This window comes from Colobus angolensis, unplaced genomic scaffold (genome assembly GCF_000951035.1).
Source record: "Colobus angolensis palliatus isolate OR3802 unplaced genomic scaffold, Cang.pa_1.0 Scaffold171, whole genome shotgun sequence".
Classification (NCBI taxonomy): domain Eukaryota; kingdom Metazoa; phylum Chordata; class Mammalia; order Primates; family Cercopithecidae; genus Colobus; species Colobus angolensis.
This window is the reverse complement of record NW_012114833.1, coordinates 1,587,804-1,611,937: the sequence shown is the minus strand read 5'-3', so window position 1 is coordinate 1,611,937 and position 24,134 is coordinate 1,587,804. Positions and strand designations below refer to the sequence as shown.

The following is a 24,134-nucleotide window of genomic DNA, read 5'->3' as shown; positions in this document are numbered from 1 at the left end:
CATAACCATTGACTGGCTATGAACCGTTCATAACGGGCGTTCATAACCACGCCGTGTTAGACTGAGCATGACCAGTCTACAGACCCGCGAAGCCTCTACAGAGATGGCCAAGTGCTGGGTCCTGGCTGCGTCCTCTAGGCCAGGTGACAATTTACAACCCACCCTCGGCCACGTGTTGTGCTGTGGTCGCTGATAATTAAGCATGAGGAACTCAAAAACTCAACCTTCTGACAGATTCCCCCTGCCCACTGCGGTGCACCAAACCTAGCGGGACAGATTGGTTTACATGGTGGAGCATTGGGGAGGACCCAGAGCTTTCAATAAGGAAAGAAATGATGTGGGGAGGGACAGTAAATCAAAGTGGGGGATTAGGCCGGGCGCTGTGGCTCCCAGCCCTTTGGGAGGCTGAGGCAGATGGATTTCAAGACCAGGAGTTCGAGACCAGCCTGGCCAACATGGCGAAACCCTGTCTCTACTAAAAATACGAAAATTAGCCAGGTGTGGTAGCACACGCCTGTAATTCCAACTACTAGAGAGTCTGAGGTAGGAGAATTGCTTAAACCCTGGAGGCGGAGGTTGCAGTTAGGTGAGATGGCACCACTGCACTCCAGCCTGGGTGACAGAGCGAGACTGTCTCAAAAAAAAAAAAAAAAAAGGTAGGGGATTAGAGCTTGCCACGACTTCCCCAGAAACCTGCAGTTACTGGGGCAGGAAGGGGCCTCAGAGAATCCCTGGAAGCATCTCAATAGAATCCAGAGGGGACAAGAAAAGAGGAGGGATAACGTCTGTCACATCCTTCCCTTCTTATTGATCCAAGTTTGCCCTAGTGGTGTGAACCCCCCTTACCTTCCAGGCCTTGGTGGGCAGCTGCTGACCTGTCCAGAGCCCCAGGAAGTGCTGAAGGCACCTGCGGTTCAGGCTCCATGGAAGCCCAGCCCTCCTCCATCCTTCAGGGACACTGAAACTGGCCAAATGGTTAGGCCATGAGGATGGCTGCTGAGTAAGCACTTTACCCCCACATCGGACAAGAGTAAGCAGCTGAAGGCCTACACAGGTAGCAGGTAGGTGCCAGTGAATCTTGGAAGCAAAGATGTGGGGGTCAAGAACAGCAGGGAGCTTTGGGCCCCCATCCCAGCTTCAACCAGAGCAGCTCCAGGACTCCTGGCTTTCCATATGGGCTTCTAGATAAATTTTAGGTAGGTAACAGGCCCTGAGGCTGAATAAGCTGCAAAGCCTCTGCCATCACCCAACTCCCTTATTTTAGAAGAGGAATGGGGAGCCAAAATGGGCAGTGACTTATCTGAGGCCTTGCCAGCTTGAAGAAAGAAATGTCTGCTGAACCCATCAGTGGCCCTGGTAAGGCCTGGTGCATTGCAAGTTACTGGATGAAAATGGTGACTGGCCGGGTGCAGTGGCTCATGCCTGTAATCCCAGCACTAGGAGGCCAAGGTGGGTGAATCACTTGAGGTCAGGAGTTTGAGACCAGCCTGGCCAATGTAGTGAAACCCTGTCTTTACCAAAAAATACAAAAATTAGCTGGGCATGGTGGCATGCACCTGTAGTCCCAGCTACTCAGGAGGCTGATGGGGGAGAATTGCTTGAACCCAGGAGGTGAAGGCTGCAATGAGCTGAGATCATGCCACAGCACTCCAGACTGGGTGACAGAGCAAGAGTCCGTCTCAAAACAACAACAAAAAAATGGAAACAACCCCAAATGTCCATAAATAGGAGACAATATATCAACACATGAAATGCTCTGTGGTTCAAGAGAATAAAGAAGACCCATATGGGTTATTCTGAAGCAGGTTCCACTACACTAAGCTACACTAAGTAGTTAACAGGCAGAAATGGAACAGAGTGGAAGTGTGTTCACTTAGGAGGGATACTCTCCAGGGAGAATTCAGGGATTGGGTGGGAGAAGGGAGCCTTGCTTTTCATGGTCCAGCCTTTTAGATGGTTTTAATGTTTACCATGTGTATGTGTCACTTAAAAATCAAACACCCTAGGCGAGGCATGGTGGCTCACACTGTAATCCCAGCACTTTAGGAGGCCGAGGCAGGTGGATCACTTGAGCTCAGGAGTTTGAGACCATCCTAAGCAACGTGATGAAACTCTACCAAAAATACAAAAAAAAAAAAAATTAGCCAGGCGTGATGGTGTGTGCCTGTGGTCCCAGCTACTTGGGAGGCTAAGGTGGGAGGATCACTTGAGCCTGAAAGGCAGACGTATCAGTGAGCCAAGATCGTGCCACTGCACTCCAGCTTAGGTGACCAGGGTGAGACCCCCATCTCAAACAAAACACCCTAGTACCCACTCCTCTCGGTCCTTAAACACCAGCGTTGCTGCCCTTCACTTTCTTGCAGCCTTGTGCAAAGGACCTTTTCACCACAGATCAGCCAGACCATCTTCCTCCTCCGAAGTCATCAAAGAGTTCCAAGCTGGTCACCTGTCCCTTGATGTTCCCAGGAAACTGGCAAAGAGGACCCCTGCATTTTATCTTCCCATCAGGAGTGGCAGGATCTCTGCCTGGGAAACAGGCTGCATTCAGCACAACTGGTAGCATTAACAAAGCACAGTGGGCACATCTAGAAGTTGAAGCTAAAACATTCAAGAACTCCAGTCTGTTTCTATGGGTGTTAAGGGGGTGAAGATAAAACAATGGAGGTGATGAGGAGGAATAACTTGAAGACCATTTAAAGCCACAGTGGTACAAAGAATGAAGAGAAGGAAGGTGCTGAATTTTACTAAGAAGAAAACAGACCGAGTTCAGGAGTCTCACCAGTAGAAGTTTATAGTATTGCATTTTGATTACATGTGTGTGAATTTTAAAAATTGATTACCCTCCAGTAAAAATGCAGAACCAACTTGCATTTGGATTAAAACATGAGGTTTGGAGACAAAAGTGGACCCCATGCTGCCTGAGATGAACAGAGACAGCAGGATGGCAGAGGAATCACCAGCTCAAGAAACCCCACGACTTGGACAGTCTTCCAGCAGAAGAGGCCAGGGTCTCTCAAGTGTACTACCCCAAACAGGCCTCTCCCAGAGAGGTAGTCTGGGAAGGCCCAAAACCCACCAGACACAGGCACATCCAGTGGGGAAAGACTTCCCATTCCAGTGTGGCCTGCATCCCTCACCTCTGCTTCCCAGTCTTCTGCTGGCCTCGGAGCAGCAGGGTGGCCACTGCTGATCTGGGAGATGCCAGAAACACACCCAGGTTTGAACCACAAGTTAGTGGTACAAAGTCATAGTCCTTGTGCCTTCAGAAAACCCAGAGGCCCCAAATCCGAGTGGGAAGAGAGTTGGGAAAAACTGAACCAGATTCTTCCAATGGCCATTAAAGAGAAAATTCAGCAACCCTTGCCTTCGTCTTTGACCCTGAGAAGTTAAGGGACACAGATTGTGGCACTATGATGGGACATGGAGGGAAGGCATGGTGTGCTTCCTGCAGAGATGCCTCTGGAGTCCCTGTGGCCAGGGGACCTCACTGGCCCCCTCCTCAGGCACCTTGATGGGGCTCAGTGGGGCCCAGCCAAAGGGTAGAAGTAGAAAAACATCAATAGGCTGTCCAGATCAACTGGCACCATCCAGGGCCCTGCTGCACCCACACATGGAGGTCACTAGCTCAGCCCCAGGGGTTTTTCCACACCCAAGCTCCTTCCCTAAGGAGTCCTGTGGGGTTCCACACTCTGTGTGCTACCCAAATCAGAGATTCACCACAGATCTGTGTCCCCTTCAACCTGGACTCAAGTTACTGCGGTGAGAAACTCACTGTCCATGGTTAACTAAAGAAATCCCTCCTTCACAAAGAACCTGAGTGGTAGATGAGGTGGTTAGACAGGATCTTTTTCCCTCAAGCTGTCTGGACAACGCCACAGCCAGGACCAACTCTGACAGCTGCAAGAGAGAGCCCCTCCAATGTGGAACCTCCTACATAGCCCCCCTTTTGGGTCCCTGGATCTGAGCCCCCAGCAGGACCACCACTCGGGGGAAGTCTCCCTCCCATCCCTCAGATCCCCACGTTGTTCCTCCTCTAGGAGAAAAGTCAGCCCTGCCCCTGGAGCTTCTCTAAGATGGCACTGAACTCGCCGTTATCTTGAGGAGCCAGGAGCTGAAGTGACTCCGGCTTAGCAACCCAGTGTGGCCAAAGTGGAAAGGTTCTCTGTCCTTTGCAGTCACCGAAAAAGAAAAAAGAAAAGAAAAAGTATGGTCTCACAGGCACAGCATCTTCTTTTAAAAAATAAATATTTATAAACTTAAGGAGGAAGATTCAAAGAATCAGGGTATCTTTCCCTCCAAAAACACAAATGTCCCATGTAAGTCAAACCAAGGTGCGACCACCAACCCATGAATGAAGCCCCCTCCCCCTGCAGCTACAGGGTTGAAGGGCAGGTGGGCAGGTGGGCAGGGGAGCTGCTCTCCCGCCTTCAGTCCCCCTTGGTGATGAGATCCTCAATGTAGGCGTCCAGCTCATCATCTGTGTTGATGTCTATGTCCTGGAATAGAGCAGGGCAGGAGTCAACAGGGGGCCAGAAAGTGATTGGGGGGCCACCTTTACACCTTCTCTCAGCTTCTGGGACAGAGCCCAGAGTCCCCTCCCCCACCTCCCACCCCACCCTGGATGTCAGGCTTCTGTCCTGTCTTTATTCTCCCCTCCTCCATCTACTGTGCATGGATGATGCCCAGATCTCCCGTGCCCGCCCTGCCTCTACCCCATGTTCCCAGTTGTCTTAGATTTACGTTTCCCTCAGATCCTACAAATATGCCCACTTCTCTCCCTTCTCTCTGTCACTGCCCAAGGTCCAGGCCACCACTGTCTCAGACAGCTGTGGGAGCCTCCTCACAGGAGGCTCTGGTTCTAACTTTGACCCCTCCAGGCCTCCTCCAACCAACCAGGTAAGTGTCTTGAGACTGAAATCTGGATCATGCCACACCCCTCCAGTGATCTCCATTGTTCTCAGGATCAAATCCCACAACTTTCAAGCCCTGCCTCTGTTCCTACTGCCCCCAAGTCCCTGCTCAGGCCTCAAGTCCTGCTCCTCTTCCTTCTGCCTAGAATGCTCATGTCACACTCTTTGCATGGCTGGCTTCCAGTGTCTCCAAATGCCTAAGGCCCTGAACATTCTAGTCAAGTGGCCTCCCAACACTTTACTGTATCTCCTTAGGAACCACCATCAGTAATTCTGTCTCTTCCACCAAACTGGCAGGCTGTGAGAGCAGGAACCTTCTCTGGCTTGTCTTGTTCATTCTGTATCCACAGGACAGGCACAGAGCAGGCCCTCATGCTTACTGTCTGGATGAAGGACCAACAAGCTAAGGGGCACTCCCCACCTCTGGGCTACCCAATCCCATCTGGGCGTCATGTGGAAAAGAACTTCGTTTTTATGGCTTGGAGGGTTCTCAAACCAGGCTGTACCTCAGAATGTCTAAAGGGAAAAAGCCTGGTTCTATGGGTCTGGCTGGGCTGAGACCCAGGCAGCCACACCATCTCAAGCTCTCCTGCCAGGGTGCTGTGCAGCCAGGGTGGGAACCACAGATTCCTGTGAGTGCACAGATTCTTGTGAGAACAGGAACAGGTCCCAGGCCCCCCTCCCTGAGAGACCAGGTGGTCCAGCTGCAATAGGAAAGCTGCCGGGCTCACCTCCTGCACCTTTTGCAGGAGTGCCACGATGTTGGTCCTCAGCTTCTGCAGCTTCTCCTCCGTCTCGCGGAGTTTCCTCTCGGAGGTACGCAGGCTTTCCTCGGAGGCCTTGGCCCGGGAGTCAGCACGGCTCTGGTAGGAATTGCACAGGTTTTGGAGCCCTACTTCATATTGCTTGAAGTACTCTTTCTGTTGGGAGCACAGCAAGAGGGAGGGTACATAAGGGGCTGTCACAAGGAAGAAGACAATTAGCACACAGGTGAAGCACTCAGCACAGTGCTCTGGCAGACAGCAGGCCATGAGGACACATGAGGGGTGATTCTTACCATTCCAAGTGGCAAAAAAGGATGACAGAATCACTCTTTCATGCTCAATCATAACCTGTCTGACTTCAGTACGGCCCTTTTAGCCATCCACTTCCAAGACATACCCAACAATGTCAGCACTCACGTCAGTTCTCTTTTCACCTACCAACTAATAGCAGATATCTCCAGCTCTGTGGAGCAGTATATACTTCTGCAGCATCAGAGCTTTTTACTATTTTCCCTGAGTACCTGAAACCTCCAGCGGGTGAAGTAGGAAACAAGCAGTTTTTCTAGTGGCTTTTCAAATTTGTAAAAGGGAGCAGAATACTTATTTTAAATGAAATGTTACATGGAATCTCAGTGTGAAAAACAATGTAAGCAGTACCTCTTTAGGTTCAATTTATTTTCCAAGTTCAAATTTATAACATGACTTACTCGTAAATCACTAAGAATGATGAGGCCACTGTGATGAACACACACGCCTCAACCAGCAGGTGCTAGCTGGGTACTGCAGTCTTATCAACTCTGGTGTTTACTTCTGTAAAGAAGCATGAGCTGCCCAGCCTAGAGAGGCTTCTAGATGCCATTTTTTAAAATTGTTACTGGCAAGTATTGAACCGTGTCATTCACCTTATCCTACTAAAACCAAGATAGCAAGAGAAACTTGTACACAAAACAATAATTGCCTTGGCAGCACAAAATAAATGCTGGAGCAATCCCCAAAGTATTAAAATTCAGTATACAACATCTTGAAAGCAGACATGGTTTGTAGTAATTTTTCTTAATTATTTTGAGGTAATTGTAGATTCACATATAATTGTTACATTAGTTTTTTTTGCAAAATGATACTTGAATCTAATATTGCAGGGCTCCTGAGGCTCTATGGAACTCCTGACGAGTACAGTATAAAGGACATAACTGACAAGGACATAATGAACAGCAGACTTTGTTTTATCCCTGATGCTAAAAAAAATAGTTTGAGTGATGGCCGCGCGCGGTGGCTTACGCCTGTAATCCCAGCACTTTGGGAGGGCGAGGCCGGCAGATCATGAGGTAAGGAGATAGAGACCATCCTGGCTAACACGATGAAACCCCGTCTCTACTAAAAATACAAAAAATTAGCAGGGCGTGGTGGCAGGCGCCTGTAGTCCCAGCTACTTGGGAGGCTGAGGCAGGAGAATGGTGTGAACCCAGGAGGTGGAGCTGGCAGTGAGCCAAGATTGTGCCACTGCACTCTAGCCCAGGTGACAGAGCAAGACTCCATCTCAAAAAAAAAAAATACTTTGAGTAGTTGTAGACATTACAGTTAGCAGAACAAAGGTGATCCACTGGTATTATAGCTCCTTGTACAAAAAAAAGCTAATATACTTTTTTTTTCTTTTGAGACAGTCTCGCTCTGTCGTCCAGGCTGGAGTGCAGTGGTACGATCTCGGCTCACTGCAGCCTCCGCCTCCCGGGTCCGCGCTATTCTCCTGCCTCAGCCTCCCGAGTAGCTGGGACTACAGGCGCCCGCCACCATGCCTGGCTTTTTTTTTTTTTTTTTTTTTGTATTTTTAGTAGAGACGGGGTTTCACCATGTTTGCCAGGATGGTCTGAATCTCCTGACCTTGTGATCCGCCTGCCTCGGCCTCCCAAAGTGCTGGGATTACAGGCATGAGCCACTGCACCCGGCCTAATATACTTTTTTTTGACAGTCTCACTCTGTCACCCAGGCTGGAGTCCAGTGGCACAATTTCAGCTTACTGCAACCTCTGCCTTTCCCCAGGTTCAAGCGATTTTCATGCCCCGGCCTCCCAAGTAGCTAGGATTACAGGCATGTGCCACAATATCTGGCTAATATTTTTTGTATGTTGTAGCAGAGATGGGGTTTCACCATATTGGCCAGGCTGGTCTCAAACTCCTGGCCTCAAGTGATCCACCTTCCTCAGCTTCCCAAAGTGCTGGGATTACAGACCTGAGCCTCCACACCCAGCCTAATATATACTATTTTTAGACACTCATGCAGACTTTGTTTTGGACCCAGGCATTCAAGCCCACTGCAGAGATCCTGCTACACCTAGGCTCTACTCTGAGTTTGGCAATAACTTTAAGCCAAAATCAACAAATCTGACAAGAAGATGCCAGGCCAACCTAGCCACCCTATTAGCTGCTATTTCCTCCTAGGATTTGCAGAGAGCACCTGCAGCCTAAACAAGGACAAAAGTTGAAGCGTGGATCTTTCTGTGAAGCAGCTGTGATTTCTGCACCTTCTAGCTCGCTCACTTAGCACCACCCCTTCATATCTTGCCAGGAGAGCAAGGCAGCATCGTGAACAGAGCAAGTCCTAAAAAGTACCTGGGTTCAAATCTGGGGTCTGTCACTGACCAACAGACTACCGAGCCTTAGTTGCTTCAACTCCCGCTTCACTTCACATTTTAAAAAGTAGAATAAAGACAAACACCATGTTTTTATCTCTGGCAAACTTTATCAAGCACACAACTGCCCCATGAGGACCCAACATCTTGAATATACTAATCCTAATCCTGCAGTTTCCATTCCAGTTGTCTTTTTTCTAGAACCTCTTTCCTAGAAAACTTAGCTATTCCTATCCTAGAAAAATCATCCCACTTCATGTGGACAATTCCCAGAGCCCCATCTCCAGCCCTGACCTCCCCCTCCCTCCAAGTGTCAGTCCCTGATTTCCACCTATACACTGCACATCACCAGAAACATAGTGAGGGCATTTCTGGCGCTATACAAACCTCCACTCATCACCTTCGTTGCATTTACCCATTTTTCTCTCCTAGTTAATAGCTTTGTCATCAACCTCCAGTTCCCACAGGCCTGAGTCACTTGCCTACAATCCATGATCAGTCTGACGACTTCTGACACAGCCCTTTCACCCCCAAGCCCACTGCCACCACACTGGCTCCTGTTCCCATTCTCTCACCTCTGACCTTTTACATAGGACCAGCCTCCTCGCCCCTGCATCTCCCATCCACCCATTCTACCCAAACACGCTGCTACCCAAATTACTCCCTTAGGGGCAGGAGCAGCAGACTACAGCCCCTGGGCCGAATCAGCCTGCCAAATGTTGTTGTAAATAAAGCTTTACTGGAACACAGGACATTATTGTCTGTGGCTGCTTTCATGCTATAATGGCACAGTTGCCACAGAGACTGTATAGCCTGTGAACCTGAAATTACTTGCCAACTGGCCCTCTACAGAAAAAATGTGTTGACCGCTGCCCTAGATATGGTTTGGATAACAATTCCTTCAGCTCAAAACTTTTGTAGACTCTTCTCTTCATACAGAGTTTAAGCCAGTATGACAGACTGGGGATTCAAGACCCATCATATCCTGGCTTTCAGGCCCCTCTACCCTAAATGCTCACCACACAGCCTGCTGCCCTAACCCCACCCCCAGAGCCTTTGCTCACAGAAGTCCCCACCTCAAACACTCCTTTTCACTTACACAGGCAGGCACTTGGCAAAATGCACATTTTCTTCCAACTCAGTTGCTCTCTCTGCCCCCTAGGCCACCACAGCCCTCCATAGCCTTTCTATCCACTTTCTCAGCACTCACTGCTCCTGCCCTCACGTCCAGCTACCTGGTAACAACTCAGTCTCTACTGAGTCTTGAGCCACTTGAAGGCAAGACTCTCTTTTGCTGCTCACTATGAGGTCCAGCAGACACCTGCTTGGGCAAGGCATCCCTTCAGCATTTGCTGGGTTAAGTAAGACCCAGTGCTTATGTCCAAACATCACAAGCTTCTCTGTACCTCCTTCTGAGTGTCAAGTTCTATGCACTTTGAGCCTCAGCTCTTCACTGTTGCCTGGGACAGGTTTACTCCCTCTGCTAGGGCAGAAGAAAGGGGGTATGCTTGTCATAAAACGTCAAACTACACCTGCTATCCCTAAGGGATGAGTCAACTCCTAGCACCTGTGGTGGGAAGGGGTTGGCTTTCTGCACACCCGAGTCATATCCAGCTAAGCCAATTTTTTCCCCACATCATAAAGTCTCTTCTTCTTTCAGCAGAAGAGAGTCTGGCTGAGATGGAGCACACAGCTGAGAGCTAGCAACTGCACCAAGCATAACAATCACAATCACAACAGTTACAACAAATCCAGGGGCAGGGGTGGGGCAATGAACAGTGTGGAATCAAAGTTCAGGCCAGACTCACCAGAGGGAAAGATATTAGCTCATCTGAATTCATAGCACTCAGCTGCTTCTTGGAGATGGGGAAACTTGGAGGCAGGAAGTACCGTAAACAATTCCTGAAGAAGGCAGGGACAGTAATTCAGAACGGCATGGAGCAGGCAGAGAGCTGCTGCTTGCCCTGGGGTGGGAAGACAAAAGCCACATGTACCGGAGGATCTGGACGAGCAGGTCAATGGTCTCATGATTGGTGCTCAGGGCAGTGGTGTCAGGCTCAATGCGGAGGCATTCGGAAGTGGAGGGCTCTGCCACGGCTATGGCCTGTTGGGCCACAGGGCCCGCCTCCTCCTCGCCCTCCTGCTGCGTGTCAAGGCTCTGATGTTCCGGAGAAGGGGGCTTCATCAGCCGCACATCCTCACTGCCTTTCTCCACCCTGTGGAAGACACACAGCTTATGTCACGTCTGACCTGGGCTCCCAGGATGGGCTGCTGGCAGGGAGGCCGGGGATACCTCCTTCGAGGAACCACTGCTCCTCCCTGATTGGGACATTACCAGCGGTCTCTTGGTGTCGTGTCTGTGGGCACGTAGTCAAACTTCACCTTCCACCGCACCACATGCTTGCCAACCTCCACGGCTGTGACACGGCCCGTGTACCACTCCCTGTTCACACGCACCTCCACGTGCAGCCCTTTATCTGACAATGTAGACAGAGGTGCGAGTCAGAAAACTAGCCTAGAGTCCCTCACTTGGCCTGGGCCACATTGAGAAAGGCAGTTCCCAGGGTTTGGAGGACAGGAACACTTAGATGCTTGCCCCCAATACACCAGGGACACAGAAACCAGGGACTAGCCACCATGGTCTCCTTCCCCATCTGTCATGAGGGTGCCAAAGAGCAGAAGAGTAAGTGATTGCCAGGAGTGAACACCAAGGAATTAGTGTTAAAAATAACCACAAAGGGGTGATCCCTTCAGAATTCTGCTTAGGATTTGACTTGGATCCACTGCTGCACAAGCGCCCAGACCCAGGAAAGACTCCATGAGCCTCTGGTAAACTGCTGCTGGTAAGGGGCTCCACTTCCACTCCCACTCCCACTCCCACCCCCGCCACAGGCTGCCAGGTCACTCCCCCAGCTCACCTTTCTGAGCTCTCTTGAGGTCAGCCGAGTCCTCTTCCCCAGCACTGTCTGAGAGCTGTGTGGAGGGCAGTCTATTAGAGGCATCCCCAGTGCCCCACAAGAGCAGACTTGTGCCTTACTGGCCACCCGGGGTCATCAGCCATCTTCACGACTGCCTGTGCTACAGTTTAAATCACCAAGCCCTGCTGAGAGCCACACTCCAAAATCACTGTCCAAGGTACCTACCCTTCTGCCACCTTTATAAACAAGACAGCAGGCAAGGGACATAATGTATTTCAAGCTTCATTGATGTACGTCTGTGTGACTTCAGGCCTGTGGTTAAGCTAGAAGCCAGTCTCACTCAAGACCCTATCTGGCACCATGTGTAGTCACTTGTGTAACTGAGAGTCCTTGAGAGATCACTAGGCTTCTGGAAGGCTCATGACACAAATATAAACAGAGCTGGTGTAGACTGCTGGTGTGGGGTATAGACTGCTGGTGGGGGGTGTAGACTGCTGGTAGGGGGTGCAGACTGCTGGTGGGGGGTGCAGGCCCTAGAGAGGGAGGCTCTTTTGAGAACCTCACCTCAACCACTCACCTCATTCAAGTCCTTCTTTTCCTCCTTCACAACAAATCTGCCCCGCTTGCATCTCTCCTTCCTCCTCTCAGCTTCTTCCTCAACTTCTTCCTCATCAGAAACCGCGATACTCCTCTTCCGACTAGGGGTAGCCTAGAGCAAGAGGAGCGTGAGGATGTGAGGGGCCCTGTTCAGCCTCTAGGGAGCAGGAAGATTTCATCTAGCCTAAAGGAGCTGTTCCAAGAGGAACTGTACTCCCTGCAATCCCTCCCTGACATTACTTGGAATGTACACAAGCAACCCACTGGCCCCTGTGCCATGAGGATCTTTGCTCAAAGCTGTCATAGGAGAAGCTTCTCAATTCCTTTCCCACCTTAGTCTGCCTGGCCAGCCAGCTGTCACCTCCCCAAGAACCACCGACCACTGCTGCAGCCCACTCAGGCTGTCACCAGATGACTGACCTAAGCCCACACTTCAAGAGCCAGTGGAGGTGACTCAAGTTTGTGGCAGACCAAAACTCGGAAGGAGCAGTGAAGAGCTCGCTGAACAGGCAACCAATCTGCTCTCTGGCCCTGAACAAATCTGTTCAGCTATCAAGGCTTCCCCTCCTCAGGGGCCGCAGCAAAGCTTTAGATTCAGTATCTTCCCAAGGCTCCCCCAGTACAGCTGTGACACTGCACAATTCCATTCCTACACTACTGACACTGGGTTGGGGGATCGAGGAGGACAAGCATCTCACCGGGAAAAGTTTGATGGGTGGCTCTGTCTTCTTCACCACTGGAGTCTTGATGACTTTGGGAGAAGGAACCTCCCGAGGGCTCCTGGAGTTGGGCAGTAAAGATGGTGGCAGTTGCTGCACCAGAGGGGCAGGTCGGGATGTAGTCTTAACAAGAGTGTTGGCAGGCTTTCGGGGTGCCTCAGGTGGCTGGAGCAGCCTGGATGTGCTGGCCTCCTCCCGGGCTGCCAAAGCAGGGGGCTTTGGAGTACTGCTGATAACAGGAGCCTTTCGGGGCTGGCTGGCTGGTCTAGGAGTTGGCAAAGAAGGGGGTCTGCTGGGGGCGTTCCTGATCACAGCAGGTAAAGGGGGCGACCGAGGACGCTGAGGTCTACGCACAGGTTCCTAAAAAAAGGCCCACAGAGAGTGAGAACACTGATCCTAGCGTAAGACACCTGAGGAAAAGCCCTTCCCAGGCCCTGGACTTCACCTCAGTAGAAGGTCTGGTGGTCACTTCCAAAGGCAATTTCTTCAGGTCTGCTTGGGAGCGGATGGGTGTGGTTTTCTGCAAGGCAAACATCATGATGAAGTTGTTTGCATATTTTAGTATACTTGAGCAAACTTTTTGGATAGTGTCTGGAACCAGGGACAAATAAAATAGAAAACCTGAGCCATAGTCCTACTCTTACAAACCTCCTGTTCTCACTGGGGAGACACAAAATACATAAATACTCAACTATCAGCAAATTACAGGATACTGTGTGATTAATCCAGCAACTGAGAGACTGGCCAGGGAGGCATGCATAAGACATCATGGGTTAGTGAGAGCACATCTGCACAGACACAGAAGCCAAAAAGGGAAATGGTTTTGTACTAAATATGATAAACAGCTGATATCACAGACATATCTAGAAAAAAAAACAAAGAAAAAATTAAAATGTAAGTGAATAAGCAATTCTAAAAGAAATAAAAGTGGACACACACAAAACAAGTGGACACATGAAAATTATGCAATCTTAGAAATATTAAAGAAATTAAATTATAAAACATGCATCTTTGCCTATGAAATTTGCAACAACATTTAAAAATAATACTCTCATATACTGCTGATAAATAATAAGAAATTAACACATCTCTGGAGGGTACTTTAGAAATAGTTGCAAAAAGCCACAGAATTTTACAATGGACCTTTTAAGTCCTTTAAATTCACTTCTAGAAAGTCATCAAAACAATTATGTACTAAAAAAAGTATACACGTGTGTGTATTAATATAAAACATATATATGGCATTATCTCTCTATTTCTATTAAAAAATATATATTCATGTGTATTATGTGTAGGTATTCATGAGTTCATGACAAGTTGGAAGGATGTATGGTTAATGATGGTTACCTCTAAGGCAGAATTTTTATTTTCTGTAGTTTTATAAATTCTAAATGAATTAGACCACTTTGAAATATATAAGCAATTTTTCTTAAGAATAAGCAAGGTGTTATTCTTAAAATAACACTGTTGGAAAATAGTACACGTGGACCTGGAGGTTGGGGTTGGAAAGCTTTGGCAAACACACACAGGTGAGCGGAGGGTAAAACTGAGCCTGAGGGAACAGGAAAGTTACTGAAGGTTCCTGTCCCAGGCAGAGCCCTGACACAGGCTGGCTCTGCCCACTGACCATGACCCACGTACCTGAAGGGCCTCCAGCTTCTCCTGCTGCTGGCGAATTTTCTCTGTCAGTTGTTTCTGCTTCTCTTCCTGCGTCTTCATGTCCTTTCTGAATGTTCCCAGGGGAACCTTCTGCTTTTGTTCAGAAGCCTCACACCTGTAGAGAAAAGGTACTAGGGAGGTCATGGCAAACAGAGCCCCAAGCTGGGCAAGGACCTTTCTTCTCAGTCAGTCTACACTGTCACAAGAGCAACCACTTCAGAGTTCCCAATGCACAAAATTAATCATATGCACTGCAGGACATACATCAATTCTTATTTCTTGGGCACTTATTAGGTACAGCAAGACAGAGATATAAGGTATGTGCACTGACCTCAAGAAACACAGTGAGTTATTTATCCCAAGAGTAGAGAGAACGGTGAGGGGCAGGGGAGAAAAGTACCCACAATCCCCTTGTTAGAAAATGTGCTCACCGGTCCTGTTCAGGATCAGGGTTCATGGAGCAAACCCAGGTGTCAGGGTAATCTTTTTCCACAGAACTCAGCTGGAAGGGGAGGGTTCTCCATTTCAGACACAAATCTGCAGAGAACAAAAAAACCCCACACATCAGCCACCCCCACCACTCTAACTGTAATCCGGGCTTCTCACAGGCCCACCATAATGATGCCCCAGACTTTGCAGGCAAAGATCTTCACTCGGGCTCCAACTCTGCCTATCCTTAGAGAATGCTAATTTTTCTCAAGGACACTGATTCCAGGAAGGATAGAAACTTATGGTGGACTCCTTAACACCCCCAGCCCCTCTCCCTCCTTTATCAGGATCCTGGCCCAGTCATCCACGCACACCGGAAGCCATGTGGTACCAAACCAAGTAAGCCTGGCCTGGCTGCAGCTGGAGAGGTCTGGGAGGACAGATGACCTTCTTTCTCACACAAGAGGGACAGGTGAAACTCAGCAAAGCCTCAAGACTGAGCTCACAGGGCCAGCACCAAACAGACTTGGATCCCTAGTGGGACTGTAAGTCCATGAATGTCAGTCAAGTCAGGAGGCTGGCAGGAAGATGGAGAAAAGAGGCTTGTGGGCTGATGGAAATGAGTCAGGGGGATCCAACCACACAACTCACCGCACTGGATGGTGGTGGGGATTTCCATAGCTCTCCGGCGTTTGTAACGCAGCTCGCTGGACGGCGGCTGGTTCCAGTTGGCAGAGAGGTAGCCAAACTCATCCCAGAACTTGATGATTCCCCGCTGGGCTGGAAAGCAAACACCCACACATCATCTTAGGAGGCAGCCTCTCTCTCTCCTACATTCAGGTGAAAAGAAAAGGCAGAGGCCCAGCAGCCCAGTCCCATTACCAATGGCAATGTCCTTCCAATACTGCGCCAGGTGTTCCCCCATTGCTCGGAGCAGGTGCCGGTACTCCTTGGCATCAGCAAAGTCCTGTTTGTTGTGTGTAGGCTCCAGGACTAGGTAGGGCACGTCAACAACCCCAACAACCCCGCCGCATGCCCTACAGGGAGAAAGAGAATAAGCTCTGTCACCCCACTGGCAACACCCTCCTGCCAACTATCCTGGGCTAGACAGCTCTCCGTGGGTAGTACTCACATGCCCCCTTCCAGCTGTGGGCCCACTTTCTCATACATTTTGATCAGCCGGCTACAGTTGTAGATGAACATGCCATCCAGGTCCCGGTGTTCAATGTTGACCCCAAAAACAAAATTCAGTTCCTTAGGTTCTTTAAGTGCTCTAAGAAGACAAAAAAATTCAAGCAGATCTACACATCAGCACACAAGCATCATAGTGTTTAAGATGTGTTAAGCTTAAGCTTAAACTTGAGACATGTTAAGCCAAAAGTTTTGAATCTCCATTCAATGTGTAACCTGTTAGACTTGATACAGACATGCACTGGGCACCAACTCGAAGCATCCCTAATTAAAAACATGAGTGTGGCTTTTTGGCAACAGGGACGGGTGTAAATATGAATGGGTTATTATGAAGCTGCTGCAAATCTGTGCAAAGACAATTATATGGTGGAATAAACAAGAGGTTATCGTCATACCTTCCCTCAAATTCCACTAGTGAGACAGTAAATTATTATTATTTTAAAAGGTAAAAATTCACAAGAACAATAAGCATGTGCAAGAAGACACCATCATGTGATTACTGTCAACAAACTCTTAGAGCTGAAAAGCAGATGGATGAGGAGTGGACTTGGAGAGAAGAAACCTAAAACCCATGCCTGTGCCAAGGAGGCCAATAAGCGGCAAAACTGTAAATCAAGCCAGAGTCCAAAGTAGATCCAGACATGGAGGTTGGACAAGCAGATAACTTAATGATCCAAGACAAAGGCTGGTTCTAAATGTAAAAATATACAACACTCAATCTCCAGCATTATTCTACATATGTAACCACTGAGGAGAAAATGAATATGACAAAATACATACGTAACATAAAAACTTCTACCAGGTGGTAGAAGTATAAGGGAGTTTTAAAATGTTATTCCTTAAACATTTTATATTTTTCAAGTTTTATACAATGAGCATTTTATATATACTTTAAATGAAAAGAAATCAAAAGGGAAAAAAAAGTAAGACAGTGCTAAAAGATGGTTTGGTGCTCGATCCGAGGCTGTCAGCCCTGCCCTGTCTTTATGACTCAAGGGGCTGAGAGCTCAGATTAAGACCTCCCTCCTGCAGGGGGCATTTAACAAGCATTTGGCATTAAAACAAAGCAGTCTTGGTGACAGAATAGCAACCTGTCAATAATCAGTCCAAAAGCTACGTCAGTTTAAAAGATCCAAGACCAGGCCTGGCACTCACCGCTGCTTGGCCTCCTTGATCCTCTTCTTGACATCAGCTTCTCTGCGCAGAGTGATGGCTGTGTTCTGGACCTGTCGCAACATCACCTGCACACACATTGGCATCAGGTAAGAGGAGGCGGCACCCTGGGCCACAGCAGGGAATACTGAAACATGACATCTAAAACTTCTCAATTTATCTCAAAGATGTGGAAATTTACTTCTTTCTACAGAAAATGGCCCTCACTGGGGACAAACTCAAAAGCTGTGTTTTACTTGACCAGGCTCATGGGACATGGGCTCCTAATGCCAGAAACGCTGGAGAACAGCCACCTGGGCCAGGACCTTACCCTGGAGTCCCGCGTGAGGTCTCCCCCTAAGCGTACTTCTAATGTCCGAGCTTTGCTCTCCGCCTCCCGCGCCTTCTCTTCAGCTGAAACCCAGAAGAGAATATGGAAAGGAATGCAAAGGTTCAAAACTCTTGGTCATCCCTCCTGGATCCACAGTACTGAACAAGAAGTGTGTATACCACCAAGGAAAAGAAGAGTGGGGGGAGCTATGGCTGATGAGCAATATGAGGGCAGCCTCTGTGCCTCGACTGCAGTCAGTTGCAGAAGGAAAATCTAGCATTCAGACCTATCATGGAGGCCCCAAGGAAACTTTACAAATGAACCAGAACAGGTTTTTAAAAAAAACACCTAAGGCAACCAGTTAAATGCTCAGCAAGAGCTGGAAGCTAAAGAAGTCTTCAGCCAATCATTCACCAACAAGCAGTCGAGAAACCCTGAGAAGCCCTGAACAGCGAGACAGCCCTTGAGATGTTTACCCTGAAGTCAGGAAAAGCGATTTCACAAGTATTTGGGTCAGAGGACTAAGTGGGATAAGCCAAAGAGCTGACACTTTTAGGCCCTATAAATGGCTGAAAAGAAAGTGGAGTCTAGAAAGAAGAAATGCTGAGGGAGTTGGCCTGTAGGGAAAGGGGCTGAAAAGGAACTGAACTATGCTTCAGGAGACCAGCCTTGTCCCTGAGCTGTGGACTCAGCCTTTTCCTGGAACCCCACTTTGCCGACAAGCAGCATGCACCCCTCCCCCACCCCACTCCTGCACCCAGAGTGGCATTACCAATCCTTGCTACGTGCTCTGCTTTCTTCACCTCCTGCTCCGCACGGGTCTTGAAACGGCTTGACGTGTACTTGTACATCCTGATCAGTAGAAAAAGCAAGCTAAGAGCCCACGCAACAGTGGGACAGGTGGCACACCCAAGCACAGGAAGCACCCTGTCTTCCTGCCTCCTCCTAAGCTGTGCTGTCCTGGCCCCTCGCGATGAGACAAATCCAAGCTCAATTCAGCAAAAAGATGCAATTTCTTATTTCACTTGCCCTTAGCCTCCGGCTGTCTTTGATAAGCAACCTCACCATTCACCAGGGGTGTCATTCATCCCATAGCAGAAACAAACCTCGGGAATAAGCCAAGCCCACTGCTTTCCTATATAGTGCCTAAAGGCCCCTTGGCCCTGAAGCTGAGAGACTCAGACAGCTCACTGTGCCAGGCAGGGCACCCTCCCTGTCACAGAGGCACACACACTCAATGAGCTTAGTAAGCCACCTCCACAGCTGACCTGTCCCTCCCCTAGGACCCAGAACTGACCCCATGACCAATCACAGGCAACTTAAAGCCCCAAATGTAGTCAGCACTGCCAGAGTCTCTCATACAGCATCCCTCCAACAATGCCCCAGAGGAACGCGGCCACATCCTCAACCCATGGGAGACAGCAGGCCAGGGTGCACTGGCCCCTACCTGGGCTTGTACAGGCAGCAGGAGAGCCTCTTGGTCTGCACCTTGTGCCCATGGATGAAGATCCTCATCCGGGGATCAATATAGAGCACAGCGGCATAGGCACGGAATGAGCGCCGCTCTGGCTTCCTGAAGAGGGCAAGAACAAAGAAGTGCTGTCACCTGCTCCACAACAGGCCTGACCAAGGGCACAACATCCTCTCTGCAGGCTCTATACCTTTCCATGTTAGGTACTGACTTCTCTTGCTGCCCTGAACCGGTGCTCCCTTAATGTGAGCACCACATCCCACCCCTCTCACGTCCTCAGCACAGGTACCCCACAGGCAACTGACCTGGCCCTACATACGACCGTACCACAGAACACTGGGCAATGAATGTGCTCTCCCCTCTTTCCCTGAAGCTACCTCCTGAGAGCACAAACACCAGTTCCAGGGCCTCCTTCCCTTCCCAGCCGCACTCACGTGCCCTCTGGGGATGTCTCTGCCATCTGGATATCTCTTGGATTTGAGATTATGTCTAGTTCTGGCTCTCCATTATCCATGAGTTTGAGATTGAAGATGATCACCAATGTTCCTGAGAAACAGAAATCCTTTGTCCTGCCAGATCCCCCGGCCCACCCCTACACCATTTGTGATTCTGGACCTCCCAGATTCTAGGGGCTACAGGCTTAAAGCCTACTTACCACTGTCCCCAGGAATCTTCATAAATTGGGTCATCACTTCCTCCTCAGTGCGGAAGGGAGAGTATTTGTAAATAAGTTCTGTCTCAATGGCAAATTTCTCTACATTGTCTGTGACAGGCTCCCGGGTCTGAGCATTCCAGGTGGGCAGTGGGACTATCACCTGTGGAGTAAACATGAGCAGGCACTTTAAGGGAAGCCCCAGAACAGCCTTCCTCCCAAATGTGCATCTCTCTTGTGTCTCCCCATAGTAGCTCCACACTGCCCTGTAGGTGAGGCCCAAGCTCCACAGCCTGGCACCAGAGGCTCTGTGAGCTTCAGGGCCTCTGCCTCTTCCCAAGACTCAGCCACACAAGACTACTTCCTTCACAATATGTTGGTTTATGTGCTTAGGGTCTCTGCATGAGAAGTTCCCTGCTTGGGATGTCTCTGGTCATTTTCTTAATTTGGTAAAAATTCTACTCCTACCACTAGGGAAAATATATTTGCAATTATCTAGTGAATCAGTAAATACACATAACATAACCTAAAACTCAGCAGTTCCACTCCTAAGTACATAACTTAGGAGAAACTTTTGTACATATGTACCAGTAAACATGTACAAAAATAACCCAGGCCGGGTGCAGTGGCTCATGCCTGTAATCCCAGCACTTTGGGAGGCCAAGGTGTGTGGACTGCCTGAGCTTAGGAGTTCGAGACCAGTCGGGGCAACACGGTGAATCCCCGTCTCTACTAAAATACAAAACATTAGCCAGGTGTGGCAGCGTGCGCCTGTAGCCCCAGCTACTTGGGAGGCTGAGACAGGAGAATTGCTTGAACCTGGGAGGCGGAGGTTGCAGTGAGCTGAGATCACACCACTGCACTCCAGCCTGGGCAACAGAGCAAGACTCCATCTCAAAAACAGATAAATAAGTAAATAAAAATAACCCAAATATACATTCTAGAGTGGCCAAATTAAATAGTACAATGGAATACTATGTAGTGATACAAATGAACTGCTTTTAGCATCAACCCATGGATGAACATCATAAACACAGTGTTACATGAAATAGGACACAAAAAATACCTACAGTAAGAGTCCATTTCTAAAAAATTCACAAATAGGCAAAACTAAACTATTATTTAAGAATGCATACAAGGGTGATAAACTATAGTGAAAAAGAAGGAAATCATTATCACAAAAGTTACCTGAAGGCAGTTCCTTCAGGGGCACAAGAAATATGACTGATGAGGGCACACAGGACACTTCTAACATCAGTCTGTGACGGTGGCAACACAGGTGTTGGCTTTAAAATTGTCCTCTAAACTGCACAAATATTTCAATACTCTCTTCCATTTATATGGAATTTAATTTTAATAATGTCTAAGTGATGTTTTAAAAAATCCTACTCTTTCTTCAAAAACCCAACCTCATATGCCACTTCCCCAGAGGCTCTTTCCTCCGTGGTTATGAGGCCGCAGCCCTTGCAGAGTTCTGCAGAGCAAGCCAGGCTAGGCACCTCAGGGGTTCAAACCCTTAGGAAAAAGGGACTCTGTAACAAGTGCTGGGGTGATAAACCGTTAAGAGTCTGAGACATTTTGCGGTTTTTTTTTTTTTGAGACGGAGTCTTGCTCTTGTTGCCCAGGCTGGAGTGCAAAGGCATGATCTCGGCTCACTACAACCTTTGCCTCCCAGGTTCAAGTGATTCTCCTGCCTCAGACTCCCAGGTAGCTGGGACTAGGCGTACACTGCCATGCCCAGCTAATTTTTGTATTTTTAGTAGAGACGGGGTTTCACCATATTGGTCAGGCTGGTCTTGACTGCATGATCTGCCCGCCTCGGCCTCCCAAAGTGCTGGGATTATAGGCATGAGCCACCGCGCCCAGCCCATTTTGCTGGTTTCTAAGAAGCTTTGTGCTACAAGTATTCAACCCAAGGGCTGGTCTGGACACATTCCTCCTCAGCTGAAAATGATCTTATTTTGAAATCTTGGCTGAGTTTGCACTAGAGTACAATCCAAAATAGCGACCTTCTAGCACCAAGTAAGGAAAAAAATCTCAACCTAGCCTCTCCACCAGGGGAACTGAGTTCCATTTGTGTTCTACAAACCTGTACCTCACTCTACGCCTCCCATTCTTCCCAGCAGTCCCAGGTGACAATGGCATCACTTTAAACATTGGCGTTCACTCCCATGGGCACCCCATCCCTCCCCTTCAGGAACACTTCTCCTTTAGTTTCAATGGTACCACTTGCCCAGTTTTCTTCCTACCTTTCTGGCTACCCCTTTGTCCCTTTGGCCCCCTTCTCCTCTCCCCGACCTTTAGATATTGGCATGCTCTGGGTCCCAGGTCCTCTTCTCACTCTATTCTCTCCATTAGGTGACCTCATTTGCTACCAAGAATCCTGAAGCCCCCAGACTTCACCCAAACGCCAGACCCAGACTTCACTTTGCATGTCCAGAAGAAACTTACACTCTTCCCCTCCATACTTCCCCTCTTCATTCTTCCCAACTCCAGAGACCCCATTCCCCAACTGCCACAGCAGAACCTATGAGTCATCCATGACTCCTACCCTTCGCTTTCACCTTCTACTAATCAATCACTCACCAAATCTGTGGGTCCCACATCCTAAGGAGATGGAAACTCCATGTATTTCTCTCACCTCCCTTGGGCGAGTACCACCAAGCTACACAGAGCCTGGGCCTCTCAACTGGAACACTTCAACACTCACCCTAACCTTTCCAACCCAATCACCACACAATCACCACATGGACCTTCTTAAAAAAAATCTGATACTGGCATATCCTTGTTTAATAAAGCCCCACACATTCATCAAGGCCCTGAGGTCAAGCCTAACCTGGCCCTGTTTGATCTCCAAAGGCCACCACCTTTCTCCAGGTGGCCCTGCAGCCAAGTCCCCTCCCACAGCCCTCAGGGCCTTAAGCAGCCTGCTTCTACTGACTTCTATACCCTTCTGTCACCATCCTCAGTCCTGTATCAGGAAACATTCCTGAAAACCCCAACCCAGGCTGTATTTTCCTGTCCTACTTCTCCTAGAAGCCTGCTCTTTCCAGCTGCCATGCTTCTCTCAAGTATGCAGAATGAACTCACATACCACACCAAAAATGCAAACAAACCCACTGGCTTGCTATGTAATGATGGAAGGCCTACCATTCCCTACCTGAACAAGTTTGCTATGATTAAGGCTCAGATCTAAACAGAACCAGAACAAGTTTCATCACAGCTAATCAACACAGATGAATTAAATTGTAAGTTTGAATTCAACTACCTGCTTCTGTGGAAGTTGTGGATTTCTTTCTACAGAACCTCTTAGCCCCCTTCTTTCAAGCCCTGGCCTCCATGTCTTAAATAAGAAAGGAGATAAGAGCCCAGTCTGAGGCTGGCTAGACCACAGAGCTGCCCTGATCCCTGACAATGATGGGACACAGACCTCACCAGAAACAGCTCTGCAGATATCTGAGCCACAAGGACAAGTAGCCAAATGTGTGTTTAGCTTACACAGTCAATTACCAAAATGATTTAAACTCAGAATATTCTGGATTCGTTAGTCCTTCCTTCCAGCATAGCAGTAATGACTGGGGCTGTGTAGCAGCTATTCCCAAGGTGAGACCCAGAACATCAGCTCTATTTTCCTGTTTTCCATACACTCACCTGCTTTACTACCTGCCCAGGCTCTCTCTAGGTATCTGAGTCATAGTTTCTGACACACAGTAACACATTTTCTCAAAAGGAAAATGAGCTCATAGCACATTCCACAAAATCACCATCAAATAGGAAAGACACACGATCAGGGAAGCCCAAAATACTTCCCCTGATAAAATAATGCTCCACAGTAACACTCCCCCCAAGATAGAATTCAAGTGGCAGATCTAGAGGAGCTGCAAATCCAACTCTTAATTCCTGCCACTTGACAGTCTCATTATCAGAAACAGTTGTTCTCTGAAGTGCTCTGAGATTTTGCTTCCTCTCACATTAAAGTTATCTACCTTAACCCCTCAACCAACTCATCCAGCCAGCTAACCGAGTAACAATTGGGGGAATGTGCTCCAATCCTGCAACCCCAAAGAGTCTAGCATCGCAAACAACCTATGAAAACTGCCTGCGGATACTCAGGAAACGGGGACTGGTGATTCAGACCATGAGGATGGGACCTACTTCATCAATGCCTTCTTCCTCATGAAAAGTGCGAGACAGGAAGAGGCAGGTCATGGTGTCTTCCTTCTTGGTGAACAGGATAAAATCCTTCCCAATGCGCATTGAGCCCCTGAAAAGGAAGCAGAAATATGTTATTCTCTCCTCAAGGCCCCCAGGTCCCAGGACTGTGCACTGAGTTCCACAGCCCTTATTCCCTCTCCATCCCCCAACACTCCTTGCTCTGCTTTTCCACAGGCCTGTAACTCCTTAGTCTTTACTTACAACCTTCTCAACCACACCATACAGGGTTCTCTCACCACCCTTCTAGGGCGGGCTCGTGGCAGACCACCAGCCCCAGGTTAGTCTCACTCCCCGCCACAATGCTAAAGAGTAACCCTGCTGTCTTTGAGCTCTGGGTTCATCCCACCCACAAGAGGTGCTGTGCCCTCTGACTGTACCACCATCAGACTTTAGTACCTAGTACCCTCAACACGTCATCTTCCATGCTGACCACATCCAGTTCCCACCATGTCCTTCCTGAGCTGACACAAACTCCCCTCCATTCACGAAACAGCAGCAGC

At 48.7% G+C, this 24,134-nt stretch overlaps 1 protein-coding gene and 1 pseudogene across 4 annotated transcripts in view; one reads left to right on the top strand and one right to left on the bottom strand.

Annotated features, from left to right (window-relative positions):
• LOC105509199 lies at positions 1-3,875 on the top strand (annotated as a pseudogene). Its single transcript, XR_001001400.1, has 2 exons — positions 1-143; positions 2,364-3,875. The product of XR_001001400.1 is annotated as a putative uncharacterized protein C22orf27 (transcript).
• A 353-nt stretch (positions 3,876-4,228) lies between these two features.
• Positions 4,229-24,134, bottom strand: part of MORC2 (MORC family CW-type zinc finger 2) — a 52,266-nt gene continuing 32,360 nt past the window's right edge. For 2 of the 3 annotated variants that reach the window (XM_011938343.1, XM_011938346.1), the window contains 20 exons: positions 19,423-19,582; positions 19,202-19,313; positions 18,744-18,869; positions 18,069-18,148; positions 17,297-17,379; positions 16,969-17,054; positions 15,755-15,895; positions 15,505-15,659; positions 15,274-15,402; positions 14,625-14,730; positions 14,176-14,308; positions 12,980-13,054; positions 12,514-12,894; positions 11,796-11,927; positions 11,219-11,273; positions 10,636-10,777; positions 10,295-10,516; positions 10,109-10,202; positions 5,642-5,830; positions 4,229-4,496 (listed from right to left, as the gene is read on the bottom strand). In XM_011938343.1, coding sequence (XP_011793733.1) covers positions 4,428-4,496; positions 5,642-5,830; positions 10,109-10,202; positions 10,295-10,516; positions 10,636-10,777; positions 11,219-11,273; positions 11,796-11,927; positions 12,514-12,894; positions 12,980-13,054; positions 14,176-14,308; positions 14,625-14,730; positions 15,274-15,402; positions 15,505-15,659; positions 15,755-15,895; positions 16,969-17,054; positions 17,297-17,379; positions 18,069-18,148; positions 18,744-18,869; positions 19,202-19,313; positions 19,423-19,582 — 2,670 coding nt within the window. In that variant the 3' untranslated portion in view covers positions 4,229-4,427. The remainder of the gene's footprint in view (positions 4,497-5,641; positions 5,831-10,108; positions 10,203-10,294; positions 10,517-10,635; positions 10,778-11,218; positions 11,274-11,795; positions 11,928-12,513; positions 12,895-12,979; positions 13,055-14,175; positions 14,309-14,624; positions 14,731-15,273; positions 15,403-15,504; positions 15,660-15,754; positions 15,896-16,968; positions 17,055-17,296; positions 17,380-18,068; positions 18,149-18,743; positions 18,870-19,201; positions 19,314-19,422; positions 19,583-24,134) is intronic. The other variant, XM_011938345.1, reaches the window with a different exon arrangement.